Source organism: Ictidomys tridecemlineatus, chromosome 8, assembly GCF_052094955.1.
Source record: "Ictidomys tridecemlineatus isolate mIctTri1 chromosome 8, mIctTri1.hap1, whole genome shotgun sequence".
Taxonomy (NCBI): Eukaryota; Metazoa; Chordata; class Mammalia; order Rodentia; family Sciuridae; genus Ictidomys; species Ictidomys tridecemlineatus.
This window is the reverse complement of record NC_135484.1, coordinates 149,155,223-149,169,389: the sequence shown is the minus strand read 5'-3', so window position 1 is coordinate 149,169,389 and position 14,167 is coordinate 149,155,223. Positions and strand designations below refer to the sequence as shown.

Genomic DNA, 14,167 nt, shown 5'->3' with positions numbered 1-14,167 from the left:
GGAAACAATTGGATCAATGGGTGACACTGCACTGTGATCATGATAGATAATTTTTAGTTAAAACCTACTATGTGAAGGCAACAGTCTTAACCGTGTTACACGGCGATAGCACCAAGTTAATACAAACACTTAAACATTTCTGGGGATGCCTGAGAGGGTGATTCTAGATGAGATCAACATTTTACTGCTAGACTGATAAAACAAAATGTCCTCCCCAGTGTGGGATCCAGGGTGGACCATCCAATCCATTGTGGATCTGAGTAGAGTAAAAAGGCAGAGAGAGGTTGAATTTGCCCTTTCTACCTACTCAGACTCAACATCAGCCTTTCCCTGATCTCAGCCTGAGATTTACACCCTTCAGATTTGGATCCTAATCACATCAGCAGCTTCTCAGGCCTCTAGCTGCATAGGGAAGATCAGAAGTTTTGTTGTTGTTGTTTGTTTATTTGTTTGTTTTCATACTGGGGATGGATCCCAGGGCACTCCACCACTAAGCTGCCTCCCCAGCCCTTTTTTATTCTATTTTATTTTATTTTAGAGATAGATGTGAGTCAAGTCGCCAGGCCAGTCTCAAACTCGAGCTCCTCCTGCCCCAGACTCTCAAGGAACTGGATCACAGGCAAGGTCACTGAACATTTTAAACCCTGCAGGATTATAATGAGCCATTTCCTTATAATAAATCTTTTGTTCTATTGGCTCTGTTCCCTAGAGAACCCCAACTAGGGAATTATCTCATCATCTCACAATGACCCTATGGAGCAGTCTTGTTTTTAGTGACATTTTGTAGGTGAGGAAACTGAGACATACAGAAGATCTAATTTGTCCGAGGTCGTGCAGAAAGCAGGCGCATAGGTGAAAAATGGTTGCCCTTGAGGAATAAGAGCGGAAGGAGAAGCAATGGACGAGGGCGGAAGGTGTCGTAGGTCCTCCCACGGCCTGATACCCGAGCCTCGTGTGGGTATCATGGCATGGGTTGCCCATGAGCAGAGAATCAGACCAGAGGCTCTGAAGAAAGGGGGCAAGGGGCGCTGCCGTCCATAGGGGCTTTGGAAAAGTGCAGATGAGGACAGCACCAAAGACAGGCTTTCCCAGCCCGTGACTTTCCCTGGGGCCATTTGTCCCTCCCTCCCTTCCATTTCCATGAGTTAAGGTGCTGGAACTTCTGGGGACAGGATATTTTATATATGACTCATAGGTGACAAGACAGGTCAAGAGAACCTTCATGCCCTGCCCCACGATTTCCAGACCAGTCCTCTATGTGTCATTGACCGTGCTCCTGCCACCAGCACAGGGAAAGCATGCAGAGGACATGCAGCGGCAGTCCAGCCTTGGTCCCCTCACACCTGTCCCGGAGCTCCTCCTTCCTCCTTTGGCCACTTCCTGTGGCTGATTAGACATGGTTCCCATCTGGAAGGGAAATATCAGATGGGATCCTAGGGGCAGGAGTCTGACTGAATGATCCCATGCTTGAAGGTCATGTGCAGATGCTGTCAGTATCTGTTTTTCTACCGGAGGGAAAAAAAATTAACCTGTCTGAATGTGGCACAGCCACAAAGCAGGCATGGCGAACCTGGAGAAGCGAACTACCAGCTGTCACACACACAGGACCTAAAAAGCCCAAATTCCATCCCTAACTTCCCTCCCTCCTCCGTGACCCTCCCCATCCTCCTCTGCCCTCTCCTTCTCCACTCTGCTGAACAGCCCCTTTCTCTAGTGCTGTCATCTCTCGGATCCAGCAAATTGGCCTTTTCTTTGGTCTGCCAACACTTTTGGCTCCTCTGTCTCTGCTGTCTTCCCACTAAGCCCTTTCCTACTCCTCTACCCACACACATTCTGACTTTGAACTTGAATCCACTTAAAAGACAAGATATCGCAGCCAGCTTTCATATCCGTGGGTTCTGCACCCATGGATTCAATCAACTGTGAATTGAAATATTCTTAATTGCATCTGTATTAAATACATACGAATGTTTTTTTTCTTGCTATTGCTCCCTAAATAATATAGTATGACCATGACTCACATAGAATTTATGTGGTATTAGGCATTAAAAATAATCTAAAATGATTTATAGCATACAGGAGGATGTGCGTAGGCTCCATACAAATACCACATAAGGGATTGTGCACCTGTGGATGGTAGTGTCTTCATGGGGTCCTGGAACCAATCCCCCAAGGGTCTAGAGGGATGACTGCTCTCCCTGTCCTGTCTGGTTGACGATTATTGGGAAGTGAAACAAGAAGGCCACACACACGGAGGTCCAAGGTGGCTGTTTCCGCATGTGTACGTGGAAGATGAAGAAACCCATCTAGAGGGAGATGGCTAAATGGGACGGGGAGATGGGACCAAAGACCACAGGGCTAAAGGAAACCAGACAGTGACCTAGAGCCCTTCCCCGAGAGCTGTGCTCTTCCAACATGGTCACCTGTCTCTTGCTCCAGAATGATGCCAGGCTAGGGTGTTCGCTTTCGTCCTGGCTACATCTCTTCAAACTACCTCAGCCTTCTCCAGCCGCAGTGTCCCTTCCAGTGGGAGGTCTCCCTCGGGGTGGGAATCGCTGCTTCCCACCAACGGGCTCACACAGCAGCGAGCGTGTGCCCTGCTGGGTGCAGATTGCATCCACCTGCTCCTCCCTCGACTCCTGAGCACCCTCAGGCTAGGAGATGGGTAGAGGGTGCTTTCCCACTCTCTGTCAGAGGTCTCTGTGGACGTTCATGGAGGCTGTGTCCCCTGCTCCTTGGGCACAGGTGGCTGAGTTCCCCAGTTTCCAACCTGCCAGCTTCCTGTCTGGATGCATCCCTCAGGTAAAGCCTCTGGTTGGTTTGGGCCTCCCTCCCTCCTCTCACTTTGGATTGTTTTCAGCTAGTTCCAAAGCATTTCATGAGCCCACCATGCTCAAGAACTGAGGTTGTGCCATGATGACCAGGACAATCCCTCTGTCCTCTCAGGGGTGGGCTACAGCCCGTGTGACTGGGGGGGTCTAGTTAGTCTGTTCCTAAATGCCACTCCAGGCCTGGGCTGTTTCAGGATCAGCCCAGCCCAGACCCACTAAACCAGCCTGAGGGGAGACTCGGGGATTCCTCTCTCAGGAGCAAAGGGTGGCCCGTCCTGCCGGGTCATCCTGGCTACATCTCTGTGCTTACCAGGCTGGTTTCTGCGTCTGGGTGTCGTGACAGTTGCAGACCCTATTCTGGTCAACTGCTGGTCCTGCTCAGAAGGCCAGGCAAGAGAGAGCTACTGACCTGTGGTATAGACGGAGATGCCCAAGGAATGTGTCCTGAGCCTTCTCCTCCTCACCCTGGTACCTGCTCTGCTTCCCCTTCTTGTCCTCCTCACTCCCAGGCTGGACAGTCCATTCCCAAATGGTTTTCAGTGTCTCAATTATCCCAGGGCCCACCTTTCCAGGATTCAGGGCCTGATGCAGTAGCTCCCTGCTTCCTGCCTCGGGGCTTCGTCCCTGCAGGTTGCTCCACCCAGACTGCTTCCACACCTGCTCCTGTGCGGTGCTGCCCTCGGCAGGGTCAGCGGCAACAGTAAAGGCTGCCAGTTGTTCCACTTCCATGATGGACCAGTCACCAAACCAGGTGTTTTATGGATATATTTTATTTGATCCTCATCATGATCCCGTAAAGCACAAATGGTCATATCCGTTTTATACACTGGAGACCCAAGAATTGAATGTCCAAGGCAGATATGGCAGGGCAGCTTTAGAGGTGGGAAACAAACCACACTGGGTCTGACATCAAAGTCAGCTTTCCGTGACACCCTGTGAGTCCAGTGGCATTGGCAAATACTGCCTCCTTTGTCCCAGGAAGCTGCTGTCAAAAGATCTGCCTTGTCTTCTACCTCCCGTGGTATTTTGCAGCTATTTTGGGGAGAGTACGTATCACACTAAACTGTAAACCATGATACTAACGTACTTTTATGTATATGGCTTATGACATTTTTTGGTGATAGAAAATGTAGATGAGCCGGGAAAATTCAGTATCACCCTCAGAAAAACCACTCACATGCATGTCCCGATCACATAAGTCGCCCCCGTTATTTTGAGGGGTTTTGTTTTGTTTTCAGTGCTGAGGATGGAACAAGGGCCTCACACCTACTAGGCAAATGCTCTACCACTGAGCGATGGCCCTGCTAGTTGTATTCTGGACAACTCATCGGAAGAAGTTCCAGTGTAGAAGAGAGATCTGCGGTTTTCAAAGACCGTCACACAAATGCCAAGGTCATCGGTTCCCAGGTATGTGACCTTGGAAAATTTATTTATCTTCTCTCCTCATTTTTTACTAATCATTATAATGAAAGATGGTAATAACAGTGTTTACCCTATAGGATTCTTGTGAGAATTAAATAGTAGAGCCCGTGGATGGTAAGTAGTCAAGGTTTGATGAATATTCTCTACTGTTAACGATTGTGAAAAATAATATATAATTGTGATAGATGGTTTGGAGCCCCACTCCAGGGGAGATTTACTATTCTCTGCTCCAGTGATGGTTGGCTTGACCATGTGACTTGCCTTGTCCAGTGAAAATCAAGAATTGTCAGGCGCCATTTCTGAGCCAAACTTAAAGAGCCATTGTGATTTGCCACCTCTTCTTAACTTCTGCTACAAAACTGGCATTGTCCCAGCTAAGGGCTGTTTTGTCAGCCCAAGACTCAGAATAAAAAAGATGAGCAGAGCCACAGACCGGCTGTGATGGACAGATCCTGTAGGTGAGGCCCAGAGCTTTGCTTCTGTAAGCCACGGGGGTTCCCCGATGGTTGGTTACCACGGGGTAGCTTATCCTATACTGACTGATAGAGTTGTTAAGCTAGATTTATAGAAAGCCTCTTACTTAAGTATCTGAGGCTCTGGGATTACTCTTTGATTCTTTGCAGACTTCCAACACTGGTAAGTTTTTAGGTGAGCCTGGCAGCCTACTTCTGCCTGGAATAGAAATCGAAGGGCTCCAGGGTGCCTGGGATGCTTGTTATCAGTTGTCCGACAGTTCTTTAGAGTCTCCCTCATTCTAAAGTCAAGTCATTTAACCAGCTCTTCTTGATAAGGAAGCCTAGGCTTCAAGTGCACAGCTCAGGGCTGTCCCAGAGATGAGCACGCACAGCTGTGTTGGCTGGTTATATGGGCTTTGGGGACTGTGGGTCTGTGGAGGAGAGTGTCCGGGTCAGTTTGTGCTGGGAGGGAAGCCCTACCGTAGCTTACCCAGTCACTGCTGCTACTAAAAGATCTGACCAGGACAATTGTTGAGGAGGACAAGTTTGTTTGAAGGCTCACAGTTTCAGAGGTTCACAGACACTGGCTCCATTCCTTGGGGCTCGAGGTGAGGGAGAAGATCATGAGGAAGAACGTGGTGGAGAAAAGCAGCTCACAAGATGATCAGGAGGCAGAAAGAGACTCCACTCTCAAGATACAAAATGTATACCCCAAAGGCCCGTCCTAGGGTCCCACCTCCCCCAGCCACACCCTGCCCACCTTCAGTTACCACGCGGTTAACCCCACCAGGGGATGAAATCACTGACTGGGTTAAGACTCTCATAATCCAATAATTTCTCTTCTAAATCTTCCAGCATTGTCTCATACCTGAGCTTCAGGGGGACACCTCACATTCAAACCATAAGAGTCCCCCTTTAGGTGAGGCCAACTCTGCTGTGGGACTTTAGCCCTACACATATGCCTCCATCTCAAAAAAGAGCCGCTTGCTGTGCCCTGCCCACAGAATGGGCCACTGTCTGTCCATCTCCTAGAAACCTTCTTGCTAGAGAAAAATCTTGCGTTCTTTTATCAGCCATTTTTTGCTGGTTAATTCAATTAAATAAACAGGGATGGTTGGTGGGTGGGGACCAAGCATGGGTGAATTCAAAAGCTCCAGATTCTGCATGAGAAGTCTGTCCAGTTAGAATTCCTGTTGTACTTAAGAGCTACGACTCTCTCTTGGATGGATGACCACTTGAATTCCTGCTTGCAAATGTCTGAGGTTGGGGTTCCCTCCAGTCTTCTGGGACCTTCTTTCAAGAGAAGTGCCCTGGGGTGACCCTAGTGCTCCTTAGCAAACCGGCCTAAAAAGCCAGCTGTAGAGGGACAAGAGGTTCATTTGTGGCTCCATGGGGTGATCTGCTCTTCCGAGGGGCTCCAGGGATGTTGATGGAGCTTGCCCTCTTGGCGGTCCTTTTCAAGACTGCTCTTTGTCTCCCACTTGACAAGCCTTGGGCAAGACACTTAAAGAAGGTGGAAGTGTCACATCCGCTGCCAGTGATCTAAGCTCACGGAGAGAGTCCTGGATCAGCCGTGACAATAGCGATAGAGATGATGATGACGCTGTCAACCACAAGGACGATTGACACCAGGTGTTGTTGACACAGCCAGACAAGAGCCTTGGTGATCACCGTTTCAGAGATGAGGAAGTGGAGGCAGAGGTGGGATCCTTGTCTGGAACAAGGTTGCCTCTGACAATCAGCAGAGCTGAGTCTGAACCTGGGAGTGTGACTCAGAGCCAGCCTCTGCGCCCTGCACTACTTTCATCACTGTCATTACTCCTGTTTGTCATGTTTGCATCCGGTTCTAAATATCCTCCTTCCTAGAGGGACTTACAGGATGGTGAGCAATGACAGCACTGTTTGGTGGAATTCATCAACGTTCTCCCTGGTGACAAAACACAACAACGATTATTCATCTATTCCTCGAGTGTCTTCTACTCTTCTCAGTCTCTTTTTTTTGTGTGTTTTACTTAGTTGTATTTTATCTTGTTTCATTTCATTTTTGTCGCTGTGACCAAAAGACCCGACAAGAACAATGTAGAGGAGGAGAAACTTATTAGGGGTTCATGGTATCAGAGGTCTCAGTCCATAGATGGCTGACTCCATGGCTCTGGGCCCACAGTGAGGCAGGACATCACAGGGGATGAGTGTGGTGGAGGAAAGGCAGCTCAGGACAGGGCCACCAGGAAACAGAGACCTCCACTCACCAGGGACAAAATGTAAACCCTAAAGGCACATCCCCAGTGACTCACCTCCTCCAGCCACACCCTATCTGCCTACAATCACACCCAGTTAATCCATTCAAGTGGATTTATGCGCTGATTAAGTTAGAGCTCTCGGATCCAATCATTTCCCCTCTGAACTTTCTTGTCTGGTCTCACACGTGAGCTCTGGGGGGACTCCTCACATCTCGACCATAACATCATCTTATTTCTACACTCACCGAAAGGGATGTGGGGGCAGGGATGCAGCTCGACCCTGGCAGAGCCTAGCAGGGAAACCTGGAAGGTTGTTAGAAACCAGAACAGTTCTCTTTTCCCTAAATGCCTCTGCACAATGCCTCATGATTCTCTTCCCTCAGAGTAGCTTTCTGTGACTCTTTGATCCTCCAGGCAACTTGAGGGATTACCAGCCCCTGTTCACAATTTGTGGTGAGAGTTTTGCAGGCATTAACTCATTTTAATCTCATAAAAACCAAACAAAGTCAGTACTTTAACTATTATCATCACCTCATCCTATTTTTTTTTAATAAGAAAGTGGAGACTTAGAAAAGCTAATATGGATTTTTCTTGCTCAGAAAGGGAAGGATTCGTAGCAGATAGTCTGATTCTGATGGCCACACCTTACTCACCATCCTCTGAACCCCAAGCCAAGATTTCCAGAGGGAAGGGTCTGATGGGCTCCGTTTGCAGTAGGAATAGCTGTACCAGTCAGGTGAGATTATATAGACCAACAGGGCTGCCCGAGCAGACAAGAGATGCAGTGTGGGGAAGGAAGGAACAGAAGTACTTGGGAAAGTCGGACATTATTTGTCAGGCATGTATTCAAAAAGCTGTCTTCTACATCAGGGTTTTGAGAGTTCAGATTCCCCTTTGGTTACTCAGGAACTGATTTAAGACTAAACTGATTAAATAACTTTCAGGTTACGCATACAACAGAGGCAAGATTCTAATTCCTAAGTTTTATGTAAAGATAACAAGCTATCAGAGGATGCTAGGATAGTTGTAGAAATGCATTATGTGGCAGATCGTACTGCCTCGAATCAGCAACAGGGCTGGGTTGTGGCTCAGTGGTAGATTGCTTGCCTGGCGTGTGTGAGGCCTTGGGTTCCATTCTTGGCACCACATATAAATTAATAAAATAAAGGCCCATTGACAACTAAAAAAAAGTATTTAAAAAAATCACTGCAATAAGTATCTCCCACCCCATGCTCTTCTTAAAATATAACTGACATTTCCTTCATTGAGATAAGGAGACTACAGCCGTCCCTTGAATCTATGAGGGCTTCTTCCTATGACAGAAGCAACACTGTAGGATTTCTGAGATCAGATCATAAAAGATGAGGGAACTTCTGCTGGCTCCCTGAAAATTCTCACCAACCACCATACTGCCGACTGGGAGTGAGCTTTTCATTATGGTGACAAAACACCTGAGATAAACAACTTACAGAAGGAAAGGTTTATTTTAACTCTTGGCTTCAGAAGTGGTGGTACATGGTCTTTGGGCTTTGTTGCTTTTGAGCCTGTTGACCAGGCAGAACATCATGGTAGAGCAAAGCTGCTCATCTGTTGACAGCCAAAAATCAAATAGAGGGAGCAGGAGGGCCCAGGGTCTAAAGATCCCCTTCGAGGGCATGCCCCCAATGTCCAACTTCCTCCCACTGGGACTGTCTATGACAGGTCCCACCATCTCCCAGTGGAGACATGGGCTGGAAATGGGATCTTTAACACATGGGCCTTTGGGGACATTCAAGATCCAAACTATAGCACCCATCCAGGCAGAAAGACTATACAGAGAAACCTTGAGACACCCGGAGTGACAGAAATGTCTGGCCAGCCTCAGTGGCTCCTGCCACCCAATGTTTCAACTACCATCTGAATGCCATAGCATGATAGAACCAGAGCAGGATCGCCACGTGAGCCCTTCTCAAGTCTCTGACCCACGGAAACTGTGAGAGATGCTATGATTGGTGTTGTTTTGAGGTGTAAGCTTGGAGGGAATTCATTCCAAACAGAAAGGCATGAGAACCATCTGCAGTGTTTTGAAAGCCTTTCTGTACAAGAAAAATGATATTCGGCGTATGAAGGAGTAGCAGGTGAAACCTGCAGGAGGTAAATTTGATTTTTCATGGAGACCTCTAAGTGCAGAATTTTAGAATGAGTCACTCAATGGTTTGTTTTATTATTTTCTTTGTTTTATTATTTTCTTTTTTGGTACCAGCGATCAAACCCTGTGGGGGTTTGATCAAACAACTGAGCCACATCCCAAGCCCTTTTTATTTTTTATTTTAAGTAAGGTCTTAGGAAATTGCATAGGACCTTTTAAGTTGCTGAGGCCTGGCCTCAAACCTACAATCCTCCTATCTCAGCCTCTGGAGTTTGTTGGGATTGCAGGTGTACACCAAAATACCTGGCTCAGCTCTTCTAAATCTGAGCATTGTCACTGGACATTCAAGCAGAGGATAGATGGTCATTTTGGAGACTGCAGTAGAGGGGTCTGGAAGACCCCCAGAGGTAGCTTCCAACTCTAAAAATATATAATTCCCAATAAGAGGAGGTGAACTGTTTTGAAGAAAAAACATTTAGTAAGCTCTTCTTAGAAGAGGTGAGGACAAGTGTTGGAAAAGCAGAAGGAAGGGCCACTCTGCAAAAGACCAGTGGGAACTTCCTAACCACCAACTCAATCACACCCATCTCACCTTCAGCCCTGTTCTTGTCCCCTGGGGGGTTATGGGCCATTACCCTTCCTGGGTACTGCAACCTTTGGTTTCTCCCTCCATGCTCACACCTCACTGCCTGCTGCACCTGTCTCTTCTCCTGGTTTGCACCTGCCCTGGCTTTGTTCACCCCATCCTCACCTCTCATCTGGGTGACTGCAGCCACTCTGGATAGATAGACTGTTGCCAAATTCATGACCCTAAAGAAATGCCCCAAGTTAAATTCATTAAATCCCCATTGCCTTTGGGACAAAGATGCAAATTCTTGACCTTCAAGGCTTTCACAATCTGTCAGAGAATGAAGGAGAAGAAGAAAGAGAGACAGAGATGGAGGATAGAGTTAGAAAGGGGAGAATTGATTAATTCCTATAACCCCAGCATTAGTATCTCTAGACTGCCATAATAAACCACAAACTGGGTATTATAAAACAACAGAAATTTGTTGTCTCCTAGTTCTGTGAGCTATGCATTCAAATTCAAGGTGTTAGCAGAACCATGTTCCTTCTGAAGGTGCTAGGTAAGAATCCTTCTTTGCCTCCTAGCTTCTGGTGGGTCCCAGAAGTCCTTGGCTTGTAGCCACATCAATCTCCACCTATATCTTCACATGGCCTTCCACCTTGTGTGTGTGCCCACCTCCTTCTTTCTCTCAAAGAGTCCAGTCATTGGATTTAGGGCTTTTCCTAACCCAGTATGACCACATCTTGATCTGCAAAGACTCTACTTTCAAGATAAGGCCTCATTCACAAGCACTGGGAGCCATGATTTGGATCTTTTGGGGAATATAACTGAACTCCCCTGACAATTCCTAATGGATGGAAACTGCCCAAGCAATGATGTAGCATAGGGCTGCCAACTTGTTTATGAAATGGTCCTGGGTGAAGTGTAGAATTTCAGGAATGGTGGAAAATAATATTAAATTGGACAGGCCCGAGAAGTTTTTGAACACTAGAAGCGCATGCATGATTGAAGGACAGGATTTTAATCTCATGTCAAAATCAATATGGAAGTTGGATGGATATAGGACAGATAATTGGAAGTAAAGCTAAGAAGGTCAGTTGATAGATATCCCCATAGCCCAAAGGTGAGAAAGTGGGCAGAGAAGCAGACTGTTAGGACCAGGGGGCTAGGAATTTTTCTGTTTTTGTCCAGCAGTAGCCAAGGGGTCTTCACTGTCCATCGTGAGTGTCACATCCTAGGATGCTCCAAACATCGTTGAACAGCTGAACTGATGGACCTAGTAAGCTTGCAGCAGTACCAATGGGGAGGAGAAAAAAAAAATGCAACAGAAACTTCAGAGGGGAGGTGACAGGTGGCCTTGTAACAAGGTGAGGGTAACAAAGTACTGCACCACTTAAAGTCAGGCTCAAGGTCGTGGGGGGGGGAGAGGTAGCTGAGTGGAAGAGCACATGTGCCAGGTTCTGGATTCCACGTGCGTGGGACAAGCGTAGTCAGGCTAATAACGTGGCACCTGTTGGAGGTAAACTGAATCCCTCTCGTTCTCGAATTACCTGCCACACACTGTCCACCATAATATGTGTCTACCGCCATTTCTTCCACCTTAGCATGGCCTCTGGAGTGCGGTTCTGTAACCCTATTGGTGGTTGTGTTCTGCACACAGTAGGCCCTCAGTACAACATCCATTAAATGAGTGTACGAATGAATGGAATTCTACCTTTAGGCAAAGCCGAAAGTGTCCCTGGATGTCAACTCTGGATGTTAGACTTGTGTACATTTCAAAACACTTGGCACATAGTGAGCACTTGTTGAACCAAACAGAATAAATCCGATTCGCCCAGCTCCGCCCTGGCAGCGCGAGGTCTGCGTTTGGCAGGATGACAGAATTCCACTGCTATTAAATTCTTATGTAAGAGTTAATGACCCTCCGGCCCACTTGACATCCCTGCACGACAAGGGAAGGGAAGGGGGCGAGTGCACTATTTACAAACACGCACTGTTTGGTGGCAGAGGCACCGACTCGTTTCTAGTGTCGGTTCCCCACAGGGACCGTGGAATCCCGCTGCAAGCTCGGCCGGGGCGCTGCGGGGCGGCGGGCCGGGGCCCTCGGTTGGGGCGCATTTATCCGGCGGGCAAGGCCTGCCCACCTGGCACGGCGTGCCCGCGCCCTGCATTCCGCCCAGGGCTCTGGCTCTGCGGGTGACAGCGGCCCCCGAGGGGGACTCGAGCTCCCGGCGCGCTCCCCGGTCCCCGCAGGCGCCGGGGCGGCCTCGGCGCGGCGGCCCCACCCCGCAGGAGCAGGCGCGCGGCGCGCACTCCCGCCGCCCGGCCACGGTGGGCGCCGCGCGCCGAGGCGGCCCCGGGGAGCGCGGGCCGTGGCGCGGGCGGAAGATGGCGGCGCGGCCGGGCCCCCGGCGGCCGCGAGGGGCCGCGGCGCTGCGCGCTCGGCTGGGCCGGCGCGGCTAGAGCGGCGCCTGGGCCGCGGCGCGGCCTCCTCCCCGCCCGCCGCCGCGCCCCGCCCCGCGCCCGCCCCTCCCCGGCCGCGGCCGTGCCCCGCGTCGCGCTCCCCCGGGATGGCCCGCGCGCCTCGGCGCTGCCTCGCGGAGCACTCGGCGGAGCGGCGGCCGCGCTCGGGGGGCGCGCGGCGGCGGCGGCGGCGCGGCGCGTGAGGCCGCCTCTGGCCGAGCGGCGCCGCCAACATGTCGGATACCAAGGTAAAAGTTGCCGTCCGGGTCCGGCCCATGAACCGACGAGGTGAGGAGCTCTCCGCGCGTTTCCGTTTCTGCCCGGGCGGGCCGAGGGCGGGGGCAACTTTGGAAACTGCGGGGCGGCGGGGCCCGGCGGCGAGAGCGCGGCCGGGGCCCGGGCGCCGGGCGGAGGCGGCGCCCGCCTCGGCTCGGCCACCCGGCGCCCGGGGCTCGGTCCCCGGCTCGGCCGCCTCCCGGGACCGCGCGGCGGCGGGAGGCAGCGCGGGGCGAGGTGGCGACGCTGGTGTGCCCTGTGCTTTCAGAACTGGAACTGAACACCAAGTGCGTGGTGGAGATGGAAGGGAACCAAACGGTCCTGCACCCTCCTCCTTCCAACACCAAACAGGGAGAAAGGTGAGGCGCGTTCCGCGAGGGCGGGCGGGAGGACCATCTCGCAGGGTCCTGCAAGTTTGAGCCAGGAAAACGCGAGTGCGCCTTCCCATTGTTAGAGGGCGGCTTCAAGTTTGTCTCACGCTGCCGTTGGAAGCGGTTGCAAGTCCAAGTTCCTCTTTTCCCTCTGTTTCCCCCACCCCCGCCGCTGCCGGTTCCCTCCCCTCCCGAGCGTTGTCACTCAGAGCCGGCGCTCGGCCACCGCCAGCACCGGTCAGCTGCGTCCCCTTGGGCTTCTCGGCAGGCACTCCGAGCTAGGGGGACGGGTGGAACCCTGGGGTGACTGGTTCAGTGGCCACATTTTATGGATAAGAAAACTGAGGCCCGAAGTGGCCAGTGACCAGCCCACGGCCTCCGTGGCACCCAGCGCCCGTGATTCTTTCCTTCTGGGCTTCCTTGGGCAGAATTGTTTAGGGACATTGTGTGTAAGATGGGGATGGGGGGGGGGCGGGGGCTAAAGTAGAAACACTTGTAGGATGCAGGCTCAGGCTGGACCATTTAAAATCTATTTTTTTTTTTTTTGTTGGTGTTGAGTTGAGATAATGCCGGAATGTAATGCGCGAATTTTGATTTTCAAGGAAACAAAAGTAGAGCCCTGAACTGTGTAGACACTGGAGGGATGTTTAAAAGGGGGCTGCATTTCCTAGACCGTAACATATTTGCATTTGAAAAGTGGTAACTGTTGGATCCTTATTAATTCTGCTGTGTTCCATGCAGTACTATGGGAAAATGCCCTAAAATAATTTGAATATTTGGCATTTTTCTGGTAAGCCCTGGAGAAGAAATGTGTTGGAATTCATTCAGTATGGCAATTCAGTAGCTTGTGAAAAATATCAAAGAAAAACCGGGATTCTACCAAATTATTTCCTCTTGGAAATGAGTATGAGTTTGTTTCTAAAAGTCACCTGTTGATTGATGAGCTACAATGTAGTGATTTTGCTCTTAAGAGATTTTCATTGAAGAGAGGCTCTGAAGTAGTGTTTGTTACTTTATTGCTAAAGGAGGCAGCTGCTCCTATTCAATAATAATGTGGTATCAGGCACCCTTTTGCTAAATTGAGGGAATGACATTATGAAAAGGTAAGATTAGGATTCTTCACTTTTTTTGTTGAGCCTAGCCATTTTTAAATCTGATTTGACAATATTTTGCTACCCATAGCAGATTCTTATGGTGATATTAAATTTAAAATGTTATGTTAAATACTTTTAAGGAATGGATTTATCCTTGGGCTGTATTTTTAGATGCATTTGAAATATTTTTACAGTATTTTTAGATAGAGCAGAGTAGATAGTATATTTCATGGTGATAGTAAGTAAATTAAGTTAAAATATTTACATTTTATGTGAACACAACACTAAAGTCTCCCTACCCCCTGAAAAAGGTTATTGT

The 14,167-nt window shown here is 49.5% G+C and overlaps 1 protein-coding gene and 1 long non-coding RNA gene across 2 annotated transcripts in view; one reads left to right on the top strand and one right to left on the bottom strand.

Annotated features, from left to right (window-relative positions):
* Positions 1-3,585: 3,585 nt before the first annotated feature.
* LOC144366383 (uncharacterized) lies at positions 3,586-12,890 on the bottom strand. Its single transcript, XR_013425472.1, has 2 exons — positions 12,352-12,890; positions 3,586-6,635 (listed from the first exon to the last, which is right to left on the bottom strand). It is a non-coding gene; the product is annotated as an uncharacterized LOC144366383 (long non-coding RNA).
* Kif13a (kinesin family member 13A) overlaps positions 12,245-14,167 on the top strand; it is a 174,980-nt gene continuing 173,057 nt past the window's right edge. Inside the window, 2 exon segments of the mRNA XM_078020582.1 lie at positions 12,245-12,395; positions 12,652-12,742. Coding sequence (XP_077876708.1) covers positions 12,341-12,395; positions 12,652-12,742 — 146 coding nt within the window. The 5' untranslated portion in view covers positions 12,245-12,340.